This window comes from Rhinolophus hipposideros (genome assembly GCF_964194185.1).
Source record: "Rhinolophus hipposideros genome assembly, chromosome: X".
NCBI lineage: Eukaryota > Metazoa > Chordata > Mammalia > Chiroptera > Rhinolophidae > Rhinolophus > Rhinolophus hipposideros.
The window spans coordinates 94,324,962-94,352,507 of record NC_138046.1 but is presented as its reverse complement, the minus strand read 5'-3'; the positions used below and the strand labels follow the sequence as shown (position 1 = coordinate 94,352,507).

The following is a 27,546-nucleotide window of genomic DNA, read 5'->3' as shown; positions in this document are numbered from 1 at the left end:
AATAGAGATTTCTATTCAATTCAAGGATGAATGTTTCAGTACTTAAGGAGGTTTCCAAAAATGGAATGAACTGTGCTGGGACATTGTGAATTTTTTGCCATCTGAAGAATTAAGCTCAACTTTTGCTGGGAATTTTATGAGAGAATTCATTCATTAGTTACAAGACTGGAGAAGTTAAGGCCCCTTTGAATCCTGACATTCAACCATTCTATGATTAAACCATACTATCTGACCCTTTGGTCATTCTTCTAATCACAGGTGAAAAGTTTTGAATTAGGAAAAAAAAATCAGTTTTTGAACCTATATTCAACTTGCAGTTTTTCAGATTATTGGAAATGATTAGCTGGAAGAAAATGCAAAACTAGAAAAAAATTTAAATCTAATTTAATTTTAGAGGGCAATGTGGTGAAATAATGATTTAAAGAATACAACTATGACTCATGGCTCATTTTACAGAAGATGGTCTGTGTTAACACTGCTTTGATGTTTTAATAATAGTGAATGAAATGAAATGAAATAACCTGTGGAACAGATTATTACTTTGATATTTATCATTTGTCAGGTGTTTGAATTTAATATAAGCATTCTTGAAAGATGATAAGTTTAAAAAGGTTCTGTTGACAGTTTTCATATTCTTCCTCTTTGTGAAGGCTGGCAGTATGTGGAGGTAGAAAATAGAAGGCAGTGACTAGAAGACTGATAGTTTGTAGAATGGAGAACTAAATACTTTGCAAAACTCAGAAACAGCTAAAAATAGGACAGCATTCTGAGTTGAAGTCTATGCAAAGCCATAAACAGAAAACCAAATACTTGAACCTGTAATTAGCATCCGCTTATGTACACTGGTGAAGAAAGTTTCTGTTTTAACTTTTCTTCTTTGTTTTCTGGCATGGGAATTTTCTATTATGTTCTGCTTTGGCTAATAATAAAATCAGTCTGCATTCACATCTGCTTGCTTTCCCCAAATACACAGATTATGGCTCGAGTAGGATTCTTTGACAAATGGAAAGAGGAAAACAGTATGAAATTAAAAATTAGCCATAGATGTAAACCTGAAAGCGGTTAATCCACACATTTTAGATTTGACTTTGTGTGGTCAGTTCCACTTTAAAAGTCACTTTGCCTCAAGTACCATCTTCTTCCAACACTGTTTTAATCTCTGTATGTAGGCTCTCTTTTCTGTTACTAAATGATGGGGATACAAAGTAAAAAGACAATCTATTCTTAAGGGACTACAATTTTAGCTATGACTACAGAGTTATTAAACTCAAAACTATATGATGGCACTTTTGGGTGGTGGGGTAGAGTTGGGTGGAATGGAGTATGAAACACAGCAGATAGACTAACATTTAGTTTGAAAGTTTTACACCCGCCTGAAAGTGACTAGGTTTTGAAGGTTATTTTAAAAAACGTGGTCTTACCTCCAGCTACAAGTCCAGACTCCCCTAATTGAATGGCTACCCCAAAGCCCCCAAGTTTAACAGGTGCCGAGTTTTCTTTTGAGGCGAGGAGAACACAGTGGGGCTGAAAAGAAAAAGAGACAAACAAATAAAAAACAAACTAAAGATAAGGATTAATTGAAGATGAACAATTTACACAAAACTGAGTAACACAACAATATAGTAATACATTAAAAACTTTTGGAATTATTTTGGATGCTTGAATTATTTGCCCTATTCTTACTTCTGGCTGATTTCTCCAAAGACTTACCTGTTCTACCCAACATTTTTCAGGTATTATTTGCTTCAAAGATTAGGGTATGGTGTTAAGAATTCCTCAGGATTCTAATTACTGTACACCCCTGAAACTAATATATTATATGTCAACTATAATTAAAAAATAATTACTCAGGAAGCATGGATGTTCAAGAAAGACAGATCCATTTTCTGCCTTTTAAGCAGTATTGTCTTCCTTTGAGCGACAGTCTACCTTTGTTTAAGGAAAAATATATTTTACACCTCCTGCCAAAATGTTCTGAAGATAAAGCTGACAGGAATGCTGCTGGATATGGGGTGTGAGAAAAAGATAAGTCAAGTATTACAAGTAGGATTTTGTTTTGGGCAACTAAGTGAAAATGAAGATGCTATTTACTGAAATTGGAAATAGGGAGGAGTTTGTTAGAGGGATCAAGAATTTGGTTTCATACAAATTGAGTGTGGGAGTGTATAAAATGGGAGAGGGAAGGCTGGGATTAGAGGTAAAAATTTGGGATTAACCACATTTACATCTTAAGTTAATGAATTAAATTGTTTAGGGAGTGACTACTGATAGAGAAGAGAAGAGGTCGGAGGATTGAGACCTAGTGTGCAACAATATTTGAGGTTAGAAAAATGCGAACACTCTAGCAAAGGAAACAGAATGCCTAGACAGTGAAACAGGAGGAAAATCAGAGGAGTTCGGTGTCCTGAAATGCTACTGAGAGGTCGTTTAAGATAACTGAGAACTGACCATTAGATTTGGCAATTTCGATGTCACTAGTGACCTTGATAAAAGGGGTTTTAGTGGTATAATAGAGACAAAAAAATTCCCATTGGACCAGGTTCAAGAGAGATTGAGAATGTTTTATTTTTTTATTTTTATTTTTTTTGGTTTAAATAAGTTGATTTATTTTTAAGAAATGACACCACCAAATGCTGATGAGAATGTGGTAACTGGATCACTGATACATTGCTAGTAAGAATATAAGCCACTCTGGATAACAGTTTGGCAGTTTTTAAAAAAACTAAACATGCAACTATCATACAACCCAGCAACTGAAAATTTATGTATTTATCCCAGATAAATAAAAACTTACATTCACACAAGAACCATGAATATTTATAGCAGCATTTTCCATGACGGAGATACAGAATGGGAAAGATGATATAGAGATAGTAAATTCAGATATCTTCCAAAACTTTAGAATACTAGGAATAGAGAAATGGGATGTAACTAGAAGAGAATGTAAAGCCGAGGAAGTTTCTTTTTCAAAAAACTTTTTAATATTTACAATTGGAGACAATAGCTTAATAAACATCCATGTACCTATCACCCAGCTTTAACAGTTACTGTCATTATTGCTTCATCTATCTCCATTTATTATTTTTTTTGCTGAAGTATTTTATTTTATTTTTTATTTTTTTAGTGTTTTTTTTTTTAATTTATTAGTTTCAGGTGTACAAGACAAGGTAATACTTAGATGTTCATCATTTATATCCCTCACACTGTGAACCCCCCGCCCCCCATCCACTATCCCTCCGACCTCACACTGAGCCATCACATTATATATATAAAATTATAGTTGGCATTCATTAATGTTTATGCTGAAGTATTTTAAAACAAGTCGTATCATTTCACCTGTTAATAGTTCAGTATTTCTAACAGATGATTCTAAAAAAAACCCAATATCATTATCACATCCACTAAAATGAACAAATCTTTAATATCATCTAATACAGATCTATATTCATTTTTCCTTGACTGTCTCAAAAATGTCTTTTTACAGTTGGTTAGTTCAAAATAATATTTAAGGTCCACACATTGTATTTGATGATTATACCATTTAAGTCTCTTACTCTAGAACATATCCTCCTTACACCTTCTTTCTTTTTTTTTTTTTTAATTAATTTTATTGGGGTGACAATTGTTAGTAAATTTACATAGATTTCAGGTGTACAATTCTGTATTACATCGTCTATAAATCCCATTGTGTGTTCACCACCCAGAGTCAGTTCTCCTTCCATCACCATATATTTGATCCCCTTTACCCTCATCACCCACCCCCAACCCCCTTACCCTCTGGTAACCACTAAATTATTGTCTGTGTCTATGAGTTTTTGTTTATCATTTGTTTGTCTTGTTCTTTTTGGTTTATATACCACATATCAGTGAAATCAAAAATATTTATGCCATTGATTTGTTAGGATACTAGGTAATTTCCCCTGCGGAATCCCCTATGATCTGGACGTGGCTAATGGTACCTGTGTTGTTTCATTTAATATGTTCCTCAATTTCCTGTATTTCCTGCAAATTGGTAGTTATATCTAGAAACTTGATTAGATTCACATTCAATTTTAGTTTTTTGCAATAATACTTCATAGGTGGTGTATCTATTTTAGCAGCCATTGATGCCTAGCTCCATAATTACGGATTTCAAAATGGAGGTTCTCTCCAACAGTTTGTTATGAAAACTATCAAACTTAGAGAAAAATGAAAGAATTGTACAATAGACATAGTCACCACATAGATTCTACAATTAACATTATGCTACATTTGCTTTATCAAATATCTATTCATCCCTCTATCCAACCATTTAATTCATCTTTCCACTGCACTTCAGCACACATATCATTTAATATTTATTTAAAATTATGTTTAAGGTAAAGTTTACATACTGTGAAATGCACAAATTTCAAGAGTACTATTAGAGAGTTTTGACAACCCAAATCCCTATCAAGATGTTATCTTCATTCCAGAAATCTCCCTTATCCCCTTCCCATTCAATCCCTGCTGCCATGCTCCCAGTACAAATTATTCTGATATTTTTCACCATAAGTTTGTTTTGTCTGATAGAACTTCATACACAAAGCCATATGGTATATACTCTTTCATGTAAGGCTTCTCTTGTTCAGCATGTTTCTGAGACTCATCTATTTTGTTGTGATCAGTAGATCATTTCCTTTTATTGCCGAGCAAGTATTCTACTGTATGAATATGCTAGATAGTCCATTCTATTGATGGACATTGGGATGTTTCCAGTTTTTGGAAAGCTGAGTAAAGCTGCTATGAACTGTTTTCAGAATAATAAGTTGTTTTTTAGGCAACCTCCAAAGGTGAACAATGAAGAATTCTTTATATTATTATGAACTTATAGATTTTTATATATTTGATGTGGTTTGATAAGTTGCAGTCATTATTCATTTTGACATTCAAATTGTCCCATTTTTGGCCAGCGGGAACCCCTTTAAGTCATCTCTTACGTCTTTTTGTAAGACTCTAGGCGTCTGATCACTTCCTTGCTTTTAGGCACAAGAAGATGTTTGAGGCTTATCTTTTTTATTTCTTGCTCCAGATCTGGAACCAGCCATTTCTACAAACAGTCCCATTTCTGTTTAGTGGGGAAAGGTATATAAATCCATGATATGGGTATTAAGTATATTATTACTACTGGATTATCATTGCTTTGACTTTTCAGTGGACAGAGCTAAAAAACACATATATTTCTTAGGAGGAGAAAAACAAACCACCAGTTCATACTGATGCTTCTTCCTGCTCAATTATAGAGTCTTTACTTCTTTGATTTTTGTCAAGTAATGTTGGTACCTGATGACATTAATGTAATTACTCATTTCCTTTATCCTTTAGTGTGTGTATAAAAAAGTTTTAAAATAACAATGCTTATATTACTAGCAAAAACAAAAACTGTATGCTGTTTAAGATTTCTTTGTGGTTTTTTTTTTTTTTTGTCCTTAGGATATAACCTAATAGGGATTCCTAGTTAAAATGCTATTTTACTGTTGAATAAAGTAAGAATTCATGAGTCTATGCTGATATAGATAAGTAAGTAAATGGGGGAGGGAGAAAAAGCTTTCCTTTATGTAGAACATTAATTAATAAATGTATACGAAATTCTGGCATTAGAAAATCACCATCTGGCAATTATCACCATCATAATTGATTCAGGTTAGAACCATCAAAGGATGCTAACTAGTGGGTGAAAGTTTGAAGGGTGACAGGATATTTATGAAATCTCAAAGTAGCTCACCACAGGATACCTACTAATTAAAAAAGGTACAATAGTAATTTTACAGAGGAGAAACCTGGCAGACACTACTATCGAAGTTACTATTGCTAGTGATGGGACTGATAGCATGTGTTTCCTTCACTGAGCCGAATCAGTAAGACTCCTGTGGTATTCCGGCCAAAGGATGTAACTGGATCTAATTATGAGGAAACATCAGACAAACTCAAACTGAGGGGCATGCAAGAAAGTAACCCGCCCAGGTTCTTCAAACACTGTTCAGATTAAAGGGATTAAAAGAGACCGAAGAGATTTAACAGATAAAATGCAACACATGATCTTGTTTTTATTTTTGCTATAAAAAATATTATTAAAATAATTGAAATTGGAACAAGTTCTAGAGATTACATGATAGTATTCTTTCAATATACATTCCCCAATTTCAATAATTTTATTGTGGCTATTTAGAGAATGTTTTATTTTTAGGAAATATATAGATAGGTAGTAAAGAGATAGAGTGAGAGATTGAGAAAAATAAAAGGAAGTAGAAAAAGGTTAACGTATGGAGAATCTGAGTGAAAGGCTATCTGGAATTGTTTGTACTATTTAACTTTTCTGTAATTCTAAAATTATGTAAAAAAAAACACTCTATTTTAAAGTCACTTAAAAGAATTCTCCTTATAGTTATACTTTCAATTTGTTACACAATGAGGTCAATTTGTTTTAATTAGATTTTGACCTAATTTGGTGTTTTAATTATATAAAATATGTACATAGTTCCCAAGTCAAAACTGTACATAAACACCATTCAGAGAGGTCTAGTTTTTGTCTCCTCTCCTCTTTCCCAATCCATCCCACCTCATAAGTAACATTTGTATTTGTTTTTGGTTTATCCTTCCATTCTTTTTTTTCCTGAAAATAAGAAAATACATATAAATTCTCAAAATTTTCTTAAAATTGAAATTTCTTTCAACATTTCAGTAAAAATATACTCCATAGAAACACCTAGAGATTTTCAGGGAGGTTTTGTTGTTGTTGTTTTCATTTTTAAAAGAGAGATTGTATGCTGACAGGAAAGATCCTGTACAGAGGAAAAATGACCCCAGGAGAGAGAAGGGACGGGGTGTAATGCACAAGTGGGGTGAGGGCCTGGCCCTGGTGACAGTGAAGAAGGCAGGGTATTGGGGCACCTGTAGATGGCAGACGGATGTGTGTATAGGAAGATGAGGAAGTGCTCTTCTCAGCGCTTCTATTTTCCATTTACTTTGAAATAGAAAATGACGATCAGGTGGGAGTAGGAAAGGGGTGGGGGCTGTTGGCAGTTTGAGAAGAGTGAAGATGTGAAAAAGTATTTTCAAAGAACAGGAACATGAGCTGACTAAGGCAGTGGTTCTCAAACATTAGCATCAGAATCACAGATTTGCTGGCCTCCACCCCCTAGAGTTTCTGATTCATAAGGTCTGGGATGAGGTCAAGAATCTGCATTTCTAACAAGGTCCTGAATGATGTTGATGCTATTGGTCTGGGAACCATCCTTTGAGACTAAGGAAATATAGCAAGACTGCTGGCAGCTCAGGGGCCCACTTGAAGTTTGTGGTCACAAATTTGTAGAGAGACCGATTAGCACGATTATGTGTTTGAACCTAGCAGTCCTCATTTGAGCTGGCAGGGTTCAGGCCTGGAGTAAGTAAGTGGTGGGCTGAATTTAACCAGGGTTGGGATTTAGATAAAGAGAGGACAGTGATATCAGTAATAGAGGGCACCAAACAAGCATATCCATTTATTTCTTCCTTTTTACTTTTATCTTTATATAAATAAAAAGCTAAGATACCAACAAAGGAGGAAGCAGAAGGGTGAGGGAAAGTGGATATAAAGGAATGAGATAAGAATATAGACAAAAAGTAGGAAGTTCAGAATGAATAGGAAAAAGCTCACATAAAGGAAGAACTAGAAAAAGATTACACTCAAATCTGGTCACATTAGGGCCAGAGAACTGAAGACTGAAAAAACAAAATTAGTATTTTGAAAAGGGATGGCTTAGGTGTGGAAAAATAACTACCATAACATAGAAGAAGATATTTATATTCAATTTTATGAAATAGAAAGCTAATATATAAACACCTATTTAGTCATTAAAAAAATACTGCCAGGATCTTGAAAAGATATCTGCACACCTATGTTTATTGCAGAATTATTCACAATTGCTAAAAGGTGGAAGCAACTCAAACATCCATCACAGATGAATGGATAAAGAAAATGTGGACATACAATGGAATGTTATACAGCCTTAAAAGAAGGAGGTCCTGGGCCAGCCTGGTGGCTCAGGTGGTTAGAGCGCTGTGCTCCTAATGCCGAGGTCGCCGGTTCGATTCCCACATGGGCCCGTGAGTTGCGCCCTCTACAGCTAAGATTGTGAACAACAGCTCTCCCTGGAGTTGGGCTGCCGGGAGAAGCCGGAGGTTGCCATGGGCTACTGTGTGCTGCCACCAGCGTGAGTGGCCAGCAGCTGGCGAGAGCGGCCATGAGCCCGTGACCGGGGAATGACTGCCTCAGCTGGTGGGGGAGGGGGGGAAGAGCGCAAAGCTCATAATACATGGGTCAGGGAGCTGTGTCCTACACGACTAGACTGAGAAACAACGGCTTGAACCGGAGTGGGGGTGGGGCGTGGAAAAAAGGCGGGGGGGAGGGAGAAGAAGGAAATCCTGTCACATGCAACAGCATAGGTGAATCTTGGTGATATTATGCTAAAAGAAATAAGCTAGTCATAAAAGGACAAACAATACATGATTCCACTCAAAATCATCTAGACTAGTCAAAATCATAGAAAGTAGAAAGATGGTTCCTGGGGACGGGGGAAAGAGGGAGGAGGAATTAGTGCTTAGGGGGTATAGAGCTTCGGTTTTGCAAGATGAAAAACAATATATACTTAAAACAACAACATATACTTAACGCTACTGAACTGTATATTTAAAAATTATTAAGATGGTAAAATTTAACGTTATGTGCTTTTTTCTGTTTTGTTTTGTTTGTAACACACACACACACAAAATTCTTGCTAGACTAATACAGCAATCTTCCTTCTCAGAGGTTCTAGGAGGGGAGTTAAGAGCTACAAAATAACTTATTCTAGCAATTTAAAAATATTCTATCCCATGTATCATATTTATAACAAACTAAAAGCTCTGCAGAATATGATGTTCAGAAAAGTGTATGTACCAGAAATAATTAAAGTTAGATAAAACACAATGAGTTACATATTATTTAGTGTAAACAAAGCTGCTGGGTAACAATTATGGGGAAAATACAAACTAACATTTCCTCATTTCAAATGACAACCAAAAAAAGCAAAATGACATTAAATTGCAGGACCAGTAATTACATAAATGGACAGACAGTGGTTAAATATTAGATTAGGACCAAAACAAAAACTGCAGAATTCCTTCATCATTTTTAAAAAATATAGGAGATATTTCGCTTTACTTGGGACAATTTATCACAGTGACAAAATGGGGAGAATACCATCACAAGTCTCATCTAGTCCTAAAGTTATAAGATTGTTTTAAAAAATCAATCCAAGGTCTTAAAGGAATACATGAAAATATACTAAAATATCATATATAGAAAATAAAACTTAAAAAAATTAAAGAATAAAACAATTCATTACTACTGTTAGTATCAGTCAGTACAGGAATGCCATTTTATGTGAAGAACTAAATTTCTAAAACCAATACAGAAAAGAACAGAAAGTCAGTGCTTGTGTTTTAAAAGTCCATATAGCATATTTACACATCATTTCTTGTGAAAAATAGAAAATGCATATTTCTGCTTAGATATGGGACTTTTAAATACTTTCACAAGGAGTCTGAGGGTTGTCATATTGAAAAAGGAAAAAAAAGGGAAAAAAACCTATTACCACACGCAAACATAAAAAAAGAAAACCCTAACCAATTGGACCTCGACCGGATGGAGGAACCTAGCTGACAAACCAAGACAAGTCTCTGTGTCTAGGGAAGCTTGGGGTTCAGCTCCTTTTACTTCAGAGAGCTTGAACTGTGAGTATTCCTTGATTTTAACTACATAAATGATCCTTTATTTTACTTAAAGTTTGATTATCTGAATACTAAAAGTGAAACCTGCTTCATGGTGACACTTTGGTTTTAGAACCTTGAGTAAATGGGTTGAATGACGCCTCTTCTGCTTTGACTTGACTTTTAAAATGCGGCTGTGTCTTAGTTACTTGAAGTACTTTAGGACACTGGAGGTATTTAAGCTCATACTACCAATATTGTCACATTGATTACATTTTGTATATTGCCCTAAAGACTTGCAGACGTACTTCAATCAATTAAAAGTTTTCATATACAACAAATTTTATTTTCAATGTGTTATAAGTGATCTATAACTTATTGATTTTATTAAATTATGCTGTCTCCCTATTTTCAATGATAGTATTTTCTGTATTATACAGTTACTATTTTATAGTAATTATCAGATCAATTGAATTTTAAGTTTTGTGTTTCAGAAGTAAATAAGGTGAATATTAGAGAAAAGCAGAAGCAAAATACACTTTAGTTAATTCAACTACCTAAAATTAAAAAATGTGTTTTCAGACATAGTTATATTTATAACAAAACCTAATGTACTACTAATAGTATTATTTCCAAAGTAAGATGCTTTCAATTTTCATTCTGTATGCAGCATTTAATGCAGTTTTTGAAGCATGGACTGAATGATTCAGTCATTATCAAGTCAAACTACAAACAGTGAAAGGTTGCTACCATTGCCAAATAGGTATGTATTTTAACATAGCAATGTGATGTTTCCACAAACATACCCAAACTGCATTTAAAAAGCTTTGCTCATTGGAGGCCACACTGGAATCTGTTGCGTTCATGAAGCTCCTACACGAACCAGTTGAATAATATTGGCAAGCGGAGGGTGGTGGTGGTGGGTCCATCACTACACGAACACAGGGTTGCAAACTTCAGGATTTGCCAAGTAACAACACTATGAAATTGGTTATCATCTGTTATCAGGAAACCACTGTGACTACTTCAGTATAGCATATGAGTCACAAGTAATTCTAATGGGAAATTAGTCTACTGTGTGAACAGAGGTTTGTTTCCTGTCTTCACTAGCCATTCTTAACAAATTAAGTAAGTGGTTTTTATTTTATTTATTTATTTAATTTTTTCTGATTAAGGTCTTCTTTTATTTATGTAAAATTTTCTCGGATTTTAGTTTTTTTTTTAATTAAAGTTTATTGGGGTGACAATTGTTAGTAAAGTTACATAGATTTCAGGTGTACAATGCTGTTATTACATCATCTATAAATCCCATTGTGTGTTCACCACCCAGAGTCAGTTCTCCTTCCATCACCATATATTTGATCCCCTTTACCCTCATCTCCCTCCCCCCACCCCCCTTACCCTCTGGTAGCCACTAAACTATTGTCTGTGTCTATGAGTTTTTGTTTCTCATTTGTTTGTTTTGTTCTTTTGTTGTTTTTGGTTTATACACCACATATCAGTGAAATCATATGGTTCTCTGCTTTTCCTGTCTGACTTATTTCGCTTAGCATTATATTCTCAAGATCCATCCATGTTGTCACAAATGATCCTATTTCATCTTTTCTTACCGCCGAATACTATTTCATTGTGTATATATACCACAACTTCTTTATCCATTCATCTATCGAAGGAAAGTAAGTGGTTTTTAAAAACATCAATAAATGGCCTTAAGAACAGTGAGTGATTGGTACATTGTAAAGGAGGCAAAAATCAGCCATTAAATTTAAAACAGAATCTAACCTGTTAATTTGTTAATAAATGATGACACTAGCCATTTAATATATGGTTCTAAATGATGGCTACTATGACTATTGAAAGAAATGAATTGCTTTTGCTTTATTGTCTTTACACTTGAAAATAAACCAAACTCAAAGAGAGGTTTATTGGTTATCTTGTCCAACTATTATTTATTTATTTGCAGATTAGAGGCGAGGCAAATGGTTTCAGGATATGTCCTTTGTGCTAACAGCTTTCTAGAAACATCTTGATTAAGGCTATCAGGTCTAGAAGTTAGTTAGAAAAGATATGCTCTGGGGGAAGTGCTGCACATTCTGATGAATGATATGTGATTCTATAAATTGTACTTATTTACTAACTATAATGGACATAGCATATAGAAAGATTAATGCCTTTTCCAAGAGTGAAGCTAGACGGCATAATTTCTTCTTAAAATTGCTAATGTGGATTATGTTAAAGGACTCATGTCAAAATACTGCTTACAGAACTCTTCATTAATAAAGAAAATGCTGATCGTATGTGATTAGGAGGAGTGAGATTGGGTGAAAAGGATCATAGGCTCTAACAGCTAGACAGATCTGAGTCCCAACTTGGGTACTGCCAATTAAGAGCTGTGTGGTTGTGTGGTCATGGGGAAAGATCCTAACCTCTTGATCTTTCATGACCTCTTTTGTAATACCTACCTTACGTGGTATTATAAGGATTATATAGCGTCCTATTTGGGAGACCACCTCAGGGATACTGTGGATACCTGATCATGGCATTGTACACCAGAAGCTAAACATTAATGAATGCCAACTATAATTTTATATATATAATGTGATGGTTCAGTGTGAGGTCGGAGGGATAGTGGATGGGGGGAGGGGGGTTCACAGTGTGAGGGATATAAATGATGAACGTCTAAGTATTACCTTGTCTTGTACACCTGAAACTAATAAAAAAAAAGAATTGTAAAAAAAAATAAATAAATAAAAAAAATAAGGATTATATAAATGAAATAACATAACTAGGCTTAATACACTGCCTGGCACACAGTAAATGCTAAATAAATATTAGTTGATGGTTCAGCTGTCTAGCTCAAGGATTCAATTCTGAATGCTCATTAGAATCCCCTGAGGAGTTTTTAAAGGCAGCCCTTGCCTAGGGCCCATTCCAGACCAATTAAATCAGATCTGCAGAGGAAGCCAGGCACTGGTATCTTGAAGAAGTCCTCAATGGGATTCTAATATGCGGCCAGGATTGAGAACCACTGAGAATCTCTTCTACAAGGTACCCAGTCGGTGAAAATCTTGACAATTTCTGGTGGTAAGAGCCTTATTGCCTCCCCAAATAGATCGTTTCATTCTAAAAAAGCATTTCCTCAAAAGGAGGCAACATCTGTCTGTGCCATTTCTACTCAGTGGTTTTTGTTCTGCTTTTTAAAGACACTTATCACTAGGTAGAATGCTTTTCTCCCGGCCTTCTAAAGTGTTCACATCTCCAGGATAAGGTGCCTATTTCCTTTAACTCACCCCTATGAATGGATTTGGGCTTTTCTCCCCATTGGCTCTGTGGCCTTTTCTAAGAGTCCTGCTAAGGATGAAACACTGAATTCCAGGAGGAACCCTTCCAGTTTGGGACAGAACCAGATTAGCAGTAACAATCTTCATTTCAGACACTTCATATCAAAGAAGCGGTTAGTTTTTGTTGCTTTGACATCACATTACCGATATGGCAACTGCAGTCAATTGCAATTGTATTTTTGTTAATGCAGCTAAAGGTCTTTCTGTACTTAAACAGTTGATTTTAATATCCACATGTAGAACATTACATACTTTTCTACTAAATTGCCTCTTTCATTCAAGAATATTTATTGTGCTAAGCACTTGGTACACAGAGGCAAACAAAACAGACTTGGTTCTTAACCCTAACAGAGTTTAAAATATAGCATGGGAGAAGGAAAAAAAAACAACTATAGTTGTTAAAGTCATTTCAGCCATCCAAGCTCTCAAAATCACATCATTTGTCATGCCTCAGTTCCCTTTCATCAGTGGCTATGAGATGTTTCTATAATACCTGAGCCTCCACCAGCTCCCTATGTAACTACACAACATAGGTCCCTCTACAGGAGCCCATTTCCCTTTCCTGATAATTCAGATTGCATTATCAGTTTCATTTCTGGCAGCCTGCCGTTCTTCCTAGATTGCCCTTTCCTTTTAGAATTACATAATGCAAAAAACATGCCTGAAAGTTTCTATCAACTTTATGAAATGTCTTCCTGCAGTTGAGGCACACGGAAGACTAGATAGACTGTTCTCCTGCCTCCTTCCCTCCACTGCCCTGAACCCTGTGGAAAGGCTCTCACTAAGGATTACACAACTTCCTCTTTACCAGTTCCTCTTCCCTGTAAACAATTCTCTCCCATTACAAAATTTTAAACCCTGAATTTTACTGTCTACCAAAATGGTTTCTTCTTGATCAAATTATAGGTAACGAAAGGCTAAGTTCTTCCAAATATTTCTCTGTGTATATAATGCCAAATCAGGAAATTAATTACTGTAATTCAAATCCACTTTACATTACAGCATTCAGAGCTTGAATACACATGCCTGCAAAAATGTTTACCGAGAGCAGGGTCTCTGTCTTGTTTCACCTTTGTTTTCCAAGCAGTACTTAGCCAGGTATGAAATACAGGGGGTGCCAAAAAGATGTATACGCATTTTAAGAGATATTATCTATGTATTACTTTTCGAAGTTGAATTGAATTACGTAGCAATGTGTAGTATGACGTTCGCTCAAAAGATGTCGTTAAAATCAAATGAATGCTAGTGTCATTCATTGTATTAAAATTTTAATACAGTTTATTCGTTTCTTAAAATGGGTATACATTTTTTGACACCCTCTGTATTTACTAAAATGCAATTAATCAAAAGGTGTTTTTTAAAAAGCTAACTTTCATCAAGCACTTATATGCCAAGGTTAAGTTCTTCACATGCAGTTTTCATTTCTACAAACAAGAAAACTGAGGCTGAGAAAAGATTAAATTGTTTTCCCAAGGCCACTGTTAGTTAGGTGTAGTTTTTTTTAAATTAAAGTTTACTAGGGTGACAATTGTTAGTAAAGTTATGTCCGATTTTGATAACCTTGCTCTGAATGTCTTGATGCTATATCTGCTAAGAGGCTGCTGGAGAGAAAAAGGGCAGTCACTCTAAGAAAGGAATGTGGTGAGACCTCCTGGAACGCTCTCCTCATGTCTTCTAGCTCTTTATGATGACCTCTCAGACTGAGCTCTTCATAGCAGGCAATGCTATGAAGAGAATGCTAACATTCTCTGCTGTCACAGGCAAGTGGAATCCACACACTATCTTCTTACAAGGTTCTAGTCTCCAATTACCTAACTCAGGGCATTATTTGAGCTGCAGTTAGTTACTTTCAAAGTCTTGGATGCACATCTGTTTCCCATCTACATTATCACTGTATGCTCTATGCTTCTAGGTCAGAAGACTTTGACCGGAATCAGTGGCAGTGCTGCCACCTGACTTGGTTTCGTTGGGCTACTTCGCTCTCCTGTGCAGTGTTACAAGTCTGCCTAGGAGGCAGGTGCTGTGCTCTCTCAGTCTGTTATGTTAATTGCATGCCCCTGTAGGCAGATGATTTTAATACGCCTCATTTGGTCTTAGTTGAAAAGGAAGAAATCTAGGACCCTTTCCTCCATTCCTACCATGGAACGAGAGACTGCCACAGTTTATCTGTCACATGCCATGTGGCAACATGTGTCAAAATAAATGAATGCCACATATGAGGGAAGCAGTCAAGGCAGGAAGCTGGCTAGGGGCCGGCAGTGGGCCCAGCTCACTTAAGGCTGTAACTACCTTTAGGGAAACTGATGCTCATCTTTGAAAAATATGACATGTCATTTCTCTTCATCTTCATCTCTATTCCCATAACAACTTCCCTAAAGGAAGATGATTTCATAGTTCAGTTATTTAAATATAATAAATAAAACAAACCTTGAACATATACCACAGCCAAAGGAAAGGTTAGAGCAGGACATTCCATAAGATTCTACTATATTTGCTGTTTGTTTTGTGATACCATAATGCTGCTACATACATAGTATAGATATTCAAATGGTCCAAAGTAAGATGAAAGTCAAGTTTCTCACAGTGTTTGAAAAGAAATCATTTATTATTTATGCTTGGTGTTCAAGTGACTTATTAAAATAAGAGATGACTCAATGTTTGGCATTCTGTTGTAGGAAAAGTCTGAAGACCTTATAAAAGCTACACATGAGGAACATGCCATTTGGCACCTTCACTTTTTGATCCCTACTGAAGACGATGAGAAGTCATATCATAACAATGACAACTACTTCAGTCAGCAGCTGGCCCTACTCCTCCCAGGGAGCACGCTTTATAACTAACCACAGCATCCAATCATCACATGTTTCAGCATCAAATTCTACTGCCTGTTCCATGGATGAAAAACTACTCTCTAGTGTGTTAATAGCATTCTACTCTGTGATTTTCATTGTGGGACTGGTTGGAAACATAATTGCCCTCTATGTATTTCTGGGTATCCACCGCAAAAGAAATTCCATTCAGATTTACCTCCTTAATGTAGCCATTGCAGACCTCTTACTTATCTTCTGCCTCCCTTTCCGAATAATGTATCACATTAACCAAAACAAGTGGACACTAGGTGTGATTCTTTGCAAGGTTGTGGGAACACTATTTTATATGAACATGTACATTAGCATTATTTTGCTTGGATTCATCAGTTTGGATCGCTACATAAAAATCAATCGGTCTATTCAACAACGGAAGGCAATAACAACCAAACAAAGTATTTATGTTTGCTGTACGGTATGGACAGTTGCTCTTGTTGGATTTTTAATGATGATTATTTTAACTCTTAGGAACGGAGGTCATAATTCCACAATGTGTTTCCATTATAGAGATAAGCAGGACGCAAAAGGAGAAGCAATTTTTAATTTAATTCTTGTGGTTATGTTCTGGCTAATTTTCCTACTGATAATCCTTTCATATATTAAGATCGGTAAGAATCTATTGAGGATTTCTAAAAGGAGGTCAAAATTTCCTAATTCTGGTAAATATGCCACTACAGCTCGGAATTCCTTTATTGTGCTTATCATTTTTACCATATGTTTTGTTCCGTATCATGCCTTCCGATTTGTCTATATTTCTTCACAGCTAAATGTGCCATCTTGTTATTGGAAGGAAATCATTCACAAAACCAATGAGATCATGCTGGTTTTCTCATCTTTCAATAGCTGCTTAGATCCAGTCATGTATTTCCTGATGTCTAGTAATATCCGCAAAATAATGTGCCAACTTCTTTCTAGACGATTTCAAGGGGAATCGAGCAGGAGTGAAAGCACGTCAGAATTTAAACCAGGATATTCCCTGCACGAGGGGCCTGTGGCAGCTAAAATTCAGTCTACTTCTTAAAGCATCTGAGGTGAACATATTAAAAACCTCTTAATTACTTGGAGAACTAAAAGTTACAAAACAAAGCTCTAACATTTACAAAGCTCAGATCTTCTCAAAGCTATTTTCCTGCTTTTGAAAGTTCATTTGCTTAACTATAAAATATTTCAAGAAAAAGAAAAGCTTATGTTCATCACTAGATTTTAATTCTGTATGTAAAATATTTTGAAAATAATACTATTAAGCTAACACGCCTGACACAGATTATAAAGTTAAGTGAAATTTATGACTTTAACAACAGAATTAAAGAAAATGTCATAGTTTCTCAAGTCACTAAAGTAGTTACTCAAAATTAAGCACCTAATACTAATTTAAAGTGTGTTTAAAAGTAAGCTAAATGATTGAGAACCGACTTAAAGTATCAGAAAATATGTTGATTGTCATTTAAAAAGCTTGTAAGTTTGCCACTGTAATTCACTGATGCCTAAGCCTCTATAACAGATGAAATGATAATAAACTTCGAATAAAAAATGAAATCACCCACCATCTATCACTGCCTAGATAAAATGGAAAGAATTTAAGCACTGTATAGTAAAATCAAAGAACAGATGAGCTTAGAATTCAATAGCCTAGCAACAGGTCTTAAAACTGCACCTTACTTAAAACAGATTTATAAATAATTCAGCCACCTTGAACCACACTTTGATAGAGTGAAACTGAAGATGTGCACACCCTATGACCCAGAAAGTCTGCTACTAGGTATACATCTTACAGAACCACTCAAACACGTATACAAGAAAACATATGTAATGATGCTCAGTGAACTACTATTCATAATACTAAACAATTGGAAACAGCCTAAGTGATTATGCATCAGCACAGGAATGGAGAAATTAACTGTGGCTTATTCACAAAATGGGATACTATACAGCATTTCAATGAAATAAACTATACCAGCATGTATCAACATGGAGAATTCTCAAAAACAACATTGAATGAAAAACAAACTGCAAAAGTGTATGAAATCATGTATGTAAAATGCAAAAACACATAAAACAGTACTGTATTCTTTATGGATCTATAGATATGCAATAAAAATTAAAAATGCATGGTAATATACACAATGTGCACACCAACTGGAAGTTAATGGTTATATCTGGAGAGATTTGATGCAAAGTGGTAACATGTTAATGTCTGTTAAACTTGTGTGGTAGCATGTGGGTATTTGTTATGCTATTTTTGGTATACTTCTGAGGGTTTGAAATATTTCATAATAATAAAGAAAACCTGTAGACTGGAATTAAAAGGAACAAATTCTGAAATTTTCATGTATGTTCAAAAATAAATGGAGAATAAGCTCTAAGAGAAAAAGATCTTATTCATCACTGACTCCCCAGAGTTCAGTGCTTTGCCTGATACACAGGAGATCAATACATATTTGTTGAACAATTCAATGAATGAGAGAATGAGTGGATGGCTGAACAAGACAGGGAGGAGGGAGGAAAGGTTGCGTAACAGAATCGAAAAAGTGTATTTCATTTTTTTCCTAGTCAACGTGTCTGGACATAGCTGCATACCATGTTTCCCCGAAAATAAGACCTAGCCAGACAATCAGCTCTAATGCATCTTTTGGAGCAAAAATTAATATAAGACCTGGTCTTATTTTACTATAAGACCGGGTATCATATAATATATAATATAATACCGGATCTTATATTAATTTTTGCTCCAAAAGAACCATTAGAGTGATTATCTGGCTAGATCTTATTTTCGGGGAAACATGGTAGAACATCATACAGTTGTAATCAGGAGATGTCATTAAGGCAACCATTCTCAAAAGTTCGGCTGGCATTTGTTCTTTGATCACACACAGAAGCAGGATGCCATTGACTGAATATGTAAAAGCCGATTATGACAAACTCTAAGGATCCATTCATAAGTTTCTGTCAGAGTATGAGAATTATTTACAATCAAAATACTTCTTCAAACTTCAGGTAGGCCACTGACTGAGAAACCGATATTCAGGTGTATGAAGAATTTTGTTAGGGCTGAATTTATTTTAATGAGATTTGGCTTATATACAGTTAGTGCTCAGTTAGCCATGTTTCAATAAGTGCATACAATTGGTTGAATAAAGAATAGGTCAAAGCAGAATTATATTTAAAAAAATGAGAAACATTTGAGAAAATGCAAATTTGCAGAAAAAATAGACGGGTCAGAAAAAAGTAATAAAGTTTATATTACCTTGCTTTGACAAAGTTTACAAATACCACCTAGCTGAAATTCAGCAGATCTGTTTATATGATTTTAAATATGATGATAATACTGATGTTCCCTCATGTTCTCAAAATTATTTTTTTACATTACTGGTAAATATTTTATATCCCTACATGTGTCTATTGTAAACATACAGTTTGAGTGGTTAAATTACATTATTATTATTATTAGTTTTATGGAATAGTAAAAGAAAAACACTCATAGTTCTAGAAGCTGTCTCATAATTTCATTAAATGAGATGATTCCTATAAAATCCTGCACAATGGCATTCTTTAAAAAATTAAAAAGTACATTGAGTTAATTATTGGCATAACATTTGTGATAAGATAGATTTTGATAAAAGTCAACCTGCTTACAAGCTCATAACAGATTTTGTTTAGTGACAGAAGTTTCACTAACAACATGCCTTTGAGTAACCTGAATCTTGAGAATGTTTCTAAATTTTCAGAACAACATGATGCTGACTTAATAAATTTAAGGCTATTTACTATATATAACCTTTTATTTCTTACTAAGCATTAATGTATGCAAGCAACAAACATTGTCCCTACCTCCCCCAACCTCAGGTTTAGTTTTAGAAGTATACAGAAGAAGGAAATTCAGAAGTACTGTATTCTCATCTTGCAAAAGATTTTCAGAACAAGTTTCTAAATAACACCCCATATGTGCAAAACCAAACAAGGGCAAAATTAATTGCCTGGCTGCCAGAGTGAGACCTAAACGCTGAGTATTGCTGTTAGTTTTGAAAAAGTACTCTGTGGAGAGCTGGATTTGATGGCGGTTGGATTTCTAAGATCAGGTCACTAGAAAAAGAAAATTCTGTTCTAGTACAGAAGGTTTTATCTTCAACTTCTCCTTAAAATGAACTTTCAGTCCTGCTGATATAAAAGTAGAACTAATATAATTACAACTCTTTGAGGCAAAGCCTTACTGAAAGTTATCCACAAGAAAAAAACAGCATGAAACTGAGTTCCCTCAACAGGCAACCTGGGTTTTGGAGAAACATGTTAACGGACTAATTATTTTTTAGCTTTTCAAAATATAAATGGAGGGGCAGCCGGTTAGCTCAGTTGGTTAGAGCACGGTGCTCTTAACAACAAGGTTGCCAGTTTGATCCCCACATGGGCCACTGTGACCTGTGCCCCCCACAACTAGATTGAAACAACTACTTTACTTGGAGCTGATGAGTCCTGGAAAAACACACTTAAATAAATAAAAGTTTGGATACATCATCAAAATGGCGGCGTGAGATGAGCCTCTGTAAAACTGCCCTGGAATTTACAACTAATCAAACAACAGTAACTCCACAAAGGACTCCCTGCACAGCAGACAGGCAAGACAAAGAGGCCCACTACTGAATTCACCAAAAGGTGGGCGAACTGCGCGAGCGGGGGAGGAGGGAAGGGAGAAGTGCAGTGACGGAGCCACGCGGGTGCAGGAAGCAGACCTAGCTCAGTGCTCCGAGCTCGCTGCATCCTGGAACTACTGTAGCTGTGGGAGAGGGAAGAACTCGGACTGCTAGGGCTCTGCTTATGGCCCACAGGGCTGAGGGGCAGCATAGAACACGGCTGAACCCAACGCTCACGGCAGAGACCTTAGAGCAAACACTGAGGGAAGAAGGCTGAAAATGGTGGTTTAAGCCCTCACTGCTGAACAGAGAACGAAGCCTTAGGCACTGAGACTAACTGCCTCCTCCCTACCCTCCCAGAGCTCGTCCCGCCCCCACCTGACTGGTGCTAGAAGTGGAACAGTAGCAGGGTCAGATAAAAAGAACAGAATATTTGCTGTTCTGAGAACTGTGGACCTCAGACACAGACTCGCAGCCCAATTAGTTCAGGCAAAGGGGAGGGAGCTATGGAGCAGGACCGGCTGTGGTAGTGGTCGCTGCCATTGCTCTGGGCCACCTCTCACAACTCACCCGCCCCCAGTCCCACCTATCTGGGCGGATCCCTGCAGGAGTAAACAGAACTGCTGAAACATATGGGCTCTGAATTTGGTACACAAGAGTTTTGGAACTTCAAAAGCTCTCCACATACCAACACGGACACTGCGCCCTGTGACCCAGGCGAACTATTAACAGAGGAGAAGCCCATCTCCCAGGGAACACCCCATTGTGAGAGGCTGGAATAGTGTAGAAAAAACATAGCACTACCCTGTGAGAAAGAAAAAAAAGACTGCAGTCGGAAAGAACATAAAACATTCTACGACAAGTACTGGAAAACAAAAGAAAGACCTCTTCCTATCAACCTGTTGCAGAAGCCATTCCTGTAGATGTCTAGGAAGACAAATAATAAATCAGTAATTGCCGTGAATAACCAAGGCAACAAGACAGCTCAGAAAGAAAGTGAAAAGTCTCCAGAAAAGGAACTTAAAGATATGGAAATATGTGACTAAAATGACAGAGATTCAAGATTGCAGTTCTGACAAAAGTCAACGAGATGCAAGAAAACACAGAAAGGCAGTTTAATGAACTCAGAAACAGAATCAAAGAACAACATGAGCATTTTATCAAAGAGATTAAAATTTTAAAAAAGAACCAAATGGAATTTCTGAAGATTAAGAACTCAATAGAAGAAATTAAGAATGAAATAGCCAGCTTAGGTAGTAAAGTTGACGAGATGGAGGAAAGAATCAGTGACATCGAAAATAGAAACATGGAAATTACACAGATGGAAGAAGAAAGAGACTTGAGACTTAAAAGAAACGAAAGAATGTTACAAGAACTTTCTGACTCCATCAGAAAGAGCAATATAAGAATAATGGGCATACGAGAAGGAGAAGAAAGAGAGAAGGGAACAGAGAATATATTCAAACAAATTGTTGATGAGAACTTGCCACACTTGTGAACAGAACTGGATCCTCGAATCCAAGAAGCAAATACAACACCTAATTACCTCAATCACAACAGGCCTTCTCCAAAGCACATTGTATTGAAGCTGTCTAAAATCAACGACAAAGAAAGAATCCTCAAGGCAGCCAGTGAAAAGAAGACAGTAACCTACAGAGGAAAGCCCATTAGATTGTCACCAGATTTTTCAGCAAAAACTCTACAAGGAGGGAGTGGAAACAATTATTCAAACTATTGAAAGAGAGAAATTATGAGCCAAGAATAATATATCCAGCAAACATATTCTTTAGATATGAAGGAGTAACAAAGACCTTTCCAGACATACAGAAGCTGAGGAAATTTTCTAATACACAACCTGCACTAGAAGAAATACTAAAGAAGGCTATTCGACCACCTTCAACAGGGACAATTTGTGACAACCGAAACATAAAAAGGGGGAGAGTAAAGGCCTGAACCGGAATATGGGAATGAAGAAAGTAAGCGTGCTAAAGAAAATGGAATACTCTAAATATCAAACTTTGTTTTACATAAACTTAAGTGTAACCACTCAAAAAAAAATCCAGAACTGAAACACATACTGTAATAAAAGAAGAAACAGAGGGAAAAAATCATAGAATACCACCACACAGAAATAAAAGACAACAACAAACAGGCAAAGAAACAATGGAGACACAGCCCTACCAGAAAACTAAAGATAGAATAACAGGAAATCCTCACGTATCAATAATCACCCTAAATGTAAATGGACTGAAATCACCAATAAAAAGTCACAGAGTAGCGGACTGGATCAAAATACTAAACCCAACCATATGCTGTCTCCAAGAGACACATCTCAGCTACAAGGACAAGCATAGACTCAAAGTGAAAGGGTGGAAATTGACACTCCAAGCAAATGGTACCCAGAGAAAATCAGGTGTAGCCATAATGATGTCAGATGAAACAGACTTCAGGGTGAAAAAGATAACAAGAGACAAAGATGGACATTTCATAATGGTAAAGGGGACTACACAACAAGAAGACATAACAGTCATCCTTATTTATGCCCCCAATCGGGGAGCACCGAAATATACCAAGCAACTACTAACAGAACTAAAGGGAGAAATCGACCAAAACACAGTTATACTAGGGGACTTAAATACATCATTGACAGCTATGGATAGATCATCCAAACAGAAAATAAATAACGAAATAGCAGCCCCAAATGACACTTTGGAAGAAATGGACATAATTGACATATATAGAGCACTTCATCCTCAAATATCAGGCTATACATTCTTTTCGAGTGTACATGGAACATTCTCAAGGATAGACCATATATTGGGACATACAATCAGCTTCAGCAAATTTAAGAAGATTGAAATCATACCAAGCATATTCTCTGATCACAAGGCTTTGAAATTGGATATCAACTGCAAAAAGAAAGCAGGAAAAAACACAAATACATGGAGATTAAACAACATACTTTTAAAGAACGACTGGGTCAAAGAAGAAATTAGAGGAGAGATCAAAAGATACATAGAAACAAATGACAATGGAAATACATCCTACCAAAATTTTTGGGATGCAGCGAAAGCAGTTTTAAGAGGGAAATTTGTATCATTACAAGCTATCTCAAGAAACAAGAGAAATCCCAAATAAATAACCTCATGTTACACCTTAAAGAACTAGAAAAACAAGAACAAGTGAAACCCAAGATCAGCAGAAGAAAGGAAATAACGAAAATCAGAGCAGAACTAAATGAAATAGAGAACAAAAAGACAACAGAAGAAACTAATGTGACAAAGAGCTGGTCCTTTGAAAAGATTAACAAAATTGACAAACACTTAGCTAGACTTACTAAGATAAAAAGAGAGAAGACCCTAATTAACAAAATCAGAAATGAAAAAGGGGATGTTATCATGGACACCACAGAAATACAAAGGATCATGCAAGAATACTATGAAGAATACCATGAAGAACTGGAAAATCTAAACAGACCGATCACCTGTAACAAAATTGAATCAGTCATCCAAAACCTTCCCAAAAGCAAAAGTCCGGGACCAGATGGCTTCACTAGTGAATTCTACGAAACCTTCAAAGAGGATCTAATACCAATCCTGCTCAAACTCTTCCAAAAAATTGAAGAAGAGACAGTACTCCCTAACTCATTTTATGAGGCCAACATTACCCTGATACCAAAACTGGTAAGGACAACACAAAAAAAGAAAACTACAGACCAATATCTCTGATGAATGCTGATACAAAAATCCTAAACAAAATTCTAGCAAATCGAATACAACAATGCATTAAAAAGATTATTCATCACAACCAAGTGGGGTTCGTCCCCTGGGGCACAAGGATGGTTCAACATCCGCAAATCCATCAATGTGATACATCACATAAACAAAATAAAGGACAAAAATCATATGACTATATCAATTGATGCAGAAAAAGCATTTGACAAGATACAACATCCATTTATGATTAAAACACTTAATAAAATAGGTATAGAAGGAAAATACCTTAACATAATAAAGGCCATGTATGACAAACCCTCAGCTAATCTCATAATTAATGGTGAAAAACTGCAGCCCTTTGCTCTACGTTCAGGAACACGACAGGGCTGTGCCCTATCACCTCTGTTTTTCATCATAGTGTTGGAAGTCCTTGCCAGAGCAATCAGGCAAGAGAAAGAAATAAAAGGCATCCAAATTGGGAATGAAGAAGTTAAATTATCACCCTGCAGATGACATGATGCTATATATAGAAAACCCTAAAGACTCCACCAAAAAGCTATTAGAAACAATCAACGAATACAGTAAAGTTGCTGGCTACAGAATCAATGTACAAAAGTTCATTGCATTCCTATATACTAACAATGAAACCTCAGAAAAAGAAATACAAAAAACAACTCCTTTTGCAACTGCAGCAAATAGAATAAAATACCTAGGAATAAACTTAACCAAGGATGTTAAGGATTCATATGCTGAAAACTATGAGACATTTTTAAAAGAAATTGAAGAAGACACAAAAAAATGGAAAGACATTCCGTACTCATGGATTGGAAGAATCAACATAGTTAAAATGGCCATATTACCCAAAGCAATATACAGATTTAATGCAATCCCCATCAAAATCCAAATGGCATTTTTTAAAGAAATAGAACAAAAAATCATTAGATTTGTTTGGAACCATAAAAGACTCCGAATAGCCAAAGCATTCCTAAGGAAAAAGAACAATACTGGAGGTATCACACTCCTTGACTTTAGCTTGTACTACAGGGCTACAGTAATCAAAACAGCATGGTATTGTCAGAAAAACAGACACATAGTCCAATGTAATGGAATTGAGAATCCAGAAATTAAACCACATAAATACGGACAGATAATTTTTCACAAAGAAGCTAAAAACACACAATAGAGGAAAGACAGCCTCTTCAATAAATGGTGCTGGGAGAATTGGATAGCCACGTGGAAAAGAATGAAACTGGACTGCTATCTGTCACCATGTACCAAAATCAATTCAAAATGGATCAAAGATTTAAGCATAAGACCTGACACAATAAACTGCATAGAAGAAAACATAGGTACTAAACTTATGGACCTTGGGTTCAAAGAGCATTTTATGAATTTGACTCCACAGCCATGGAAGTGACACCCAGAGTCACTTCTCCTTCCATCACCATATATTTGATCCCCCTTAGCCAGTTTATGTTTTTCAAAAAACATCTCAGTAATTACTATTGTAGTTGGGCAAAATGAAATGAAAATAAAAAGTGTTGTCTTAGCAGAGATAATGTCTATGGAATAAAAGTCTACCAACTTGCATCCCTTCATATGTAAAGTACAGTTGATACTTACATCACAGTGCAATGAAGAGTAAATGATAATAATGCATATCAAGCACCTTGCACAGTAAAAGGCATGTAAATACATGTTTTACTTTGCTTCACATTTCCTTGCATGTGAACTCGATGAGGAGAAATAAGAAACAAGGTAGAAGTTTATGACAAACCTAGTATTTGCTTGCGAGTTCTGAGTCTATTGTTACCACCACCCAATCAGCCCTCCTCATCTTCATCTGAAAATTGGACAACTGAGGCAGTACAGCAACCACTTATAGGAATGTGTTTTCAACTGGGTCATGTAGCTATAAAAAAAGACACTGCATCAACCGATGTGAGAATGTGCCTTAGTTTCTATCTCATCTAAATTGACGTAATTCAGATTATATTCTGGGTTTCAAATGCTTTCTTCTGATCAAAAGTACTGAGGAGTAGTGTCAGATTACAGAAGAGCCTTAGTGCTCAGGCTCTGGGAAGACTGGCGTGCAGCTCTGACCCAGGGAAGATACTGGGAAGAGTGTGATTTTGGCTGGGCTAGGAGAGAAGAGACTCCTCACCCCCAGCCCCCACCTTTTCTGGCCTGCTTAGGGCAGGGCAATTACAACTGCGGAGGCACTCCCAGGGATCAGCAGTAAGTGGCAGATGCAGCTCTGGGCTTTCAGCAGCTCAGAAATCTCCCACCCGCCACACACACACACACACACACACACACACACACACACACACACACGGAAGAAGTGCCCTAAGACTCAGAAGAACTAGGCACAGGGCTGGTGATGATATTCTCAGTGCGCATAGGTGCAGGAAAGGGCAGAAAGTGCACTGACTTTGTAGAGACTACCATCCAGACCTCTCAGCCCCACACATCTAAATCTGCAGTCCCAACGTCACTCTGGGCACCAGGTGATTGGCTCTGCCTGCACAATACACAGAGGACTCTGATACAGCAGCGAACAACCTGGAGATTACTTGGTGGGCATAAGCCAAGACTGACGCTGCTTTTTTTTTTTTGCTTGGTTTTGTCTTTATATCTTTGATATCTTTGCCTGTGTTGAGTGTGGGTTGTCAGTTGTTTTTACATGTGAATGTATTTGATTTTTTTCTTTGTTGTTGTTGTGCTTGGAGATTTGCTTTGTTCTGAAATTGCCCTACCAGGGCCCAGCTTAAGAGGCACAAGATTCAATACACCCACAGGCCAACTCCAGACCAAACCAGAGTACTACCATGCTTGACCTACAAGTGACACACCCAGAGGGAATTATCTACAGGCACAAGAGCCCATAGAGGCCAAATCACATTTAAGTGGTCAACCCTCATGCAGTGGGCAGAGCCAAGTCTCACAACCAGTCATCCTGGGAGTTAACCCCACCTACTCAAAAGCGAAAAGCAATTAAAGATCTTCTTTAACAGGACAATATACACAACAGAAGAACACACAATGGGATTTTTAGATGATGTAATACAGAATTGTACACCTGAAATCTATGTAATTTCACTAACAATTGTCACCCCAATAAATTAAAAAAAAATTAAAAAAATACATAAACTGGCATTAGTATGTAGTTGGGACAAAAAATTCTGTTTATCAGTCATCAAAATTGTGTGATATCATAAAACCAAAATCTTAAAGACTAGTTTTCTAG

At 36.3% G+C, this 27,546-nt stretch overlaps 2 protein-coding genes across 20 annotated transcripts in view; one reads left to right on the top strand and one right to left on the bottom strand.

Moving 5' to 3' along the window:
• CASK (calcium/calmodulin dependent serine protein kinase) overlaps positions 1-27,546 on the bottom strand; it is a 416,202-nt gene that overhangs the window by 139,996 nt on the left and 248,660 nt on the right. For all 15 annotated transcript variants that reach the window (XM_081041785.1, XM_081041786.1, XM_081041780.1 and 12 more), the window contains exon 6: positions 1,422-1,524. In XM_081041785.1, the coding sequence (XP_080897911.1) occupies positions 1,422-1,524 (103 nt within the window). The remainder of the gene's footprint in view (positions 1-1,421; positions 1,525-27,546) is intronic.
• On the top strand, positions 9,672-18,316 carry GPR34 (G protein-coupled receptor 34). Of its 5 annotated transcripts, none has more exons than XR_013992903.1 (4): positions 9,677-9,771; positions 10,418-10,510; positions 15,001-15,105; positions 15,764-18,316. XR_013992903.1 is itself a non-coding variant. In XM_081041791.1 (3 exons), exon 3 carries the CDS (start codon positions 15,846-15,848, stop codon positions 16,974-16,976), a length of 1,131 nt encoding a protein of 376 aa, XP_080897917.1. In that variant the 5' UTR covers positions 9,685-9,771; positions 10,418-10,510; positions 15,764-15,845; the 3' UTR covers positions 16,977-18,315. The 5 variants fall into 5 exon arrangements, 2 of the variants coding, with proteins under 2 accessions (XP_080897917.1, XP_080897918.1); XR_013992905.1 differs by having other exon boundaries at positions 9,681-9,771; positions 15,001-15,101; positions 15,764-18,280; XR_013992904.1 differs by lacking the exon at positions 10,418-10,510 and having other exon boundaries at positions 9,672-9,771; positions 15,764-18,315.

What these genes read in the sequence shown, in the direction of transcription:
- GPR34 (XM_081041791.1), top strand. Translation starts at nt 15,846, where the DNA reads ATGAGAAGTCATATCATAACAATGACAACTACTTCAGTCAGCAGCTGG.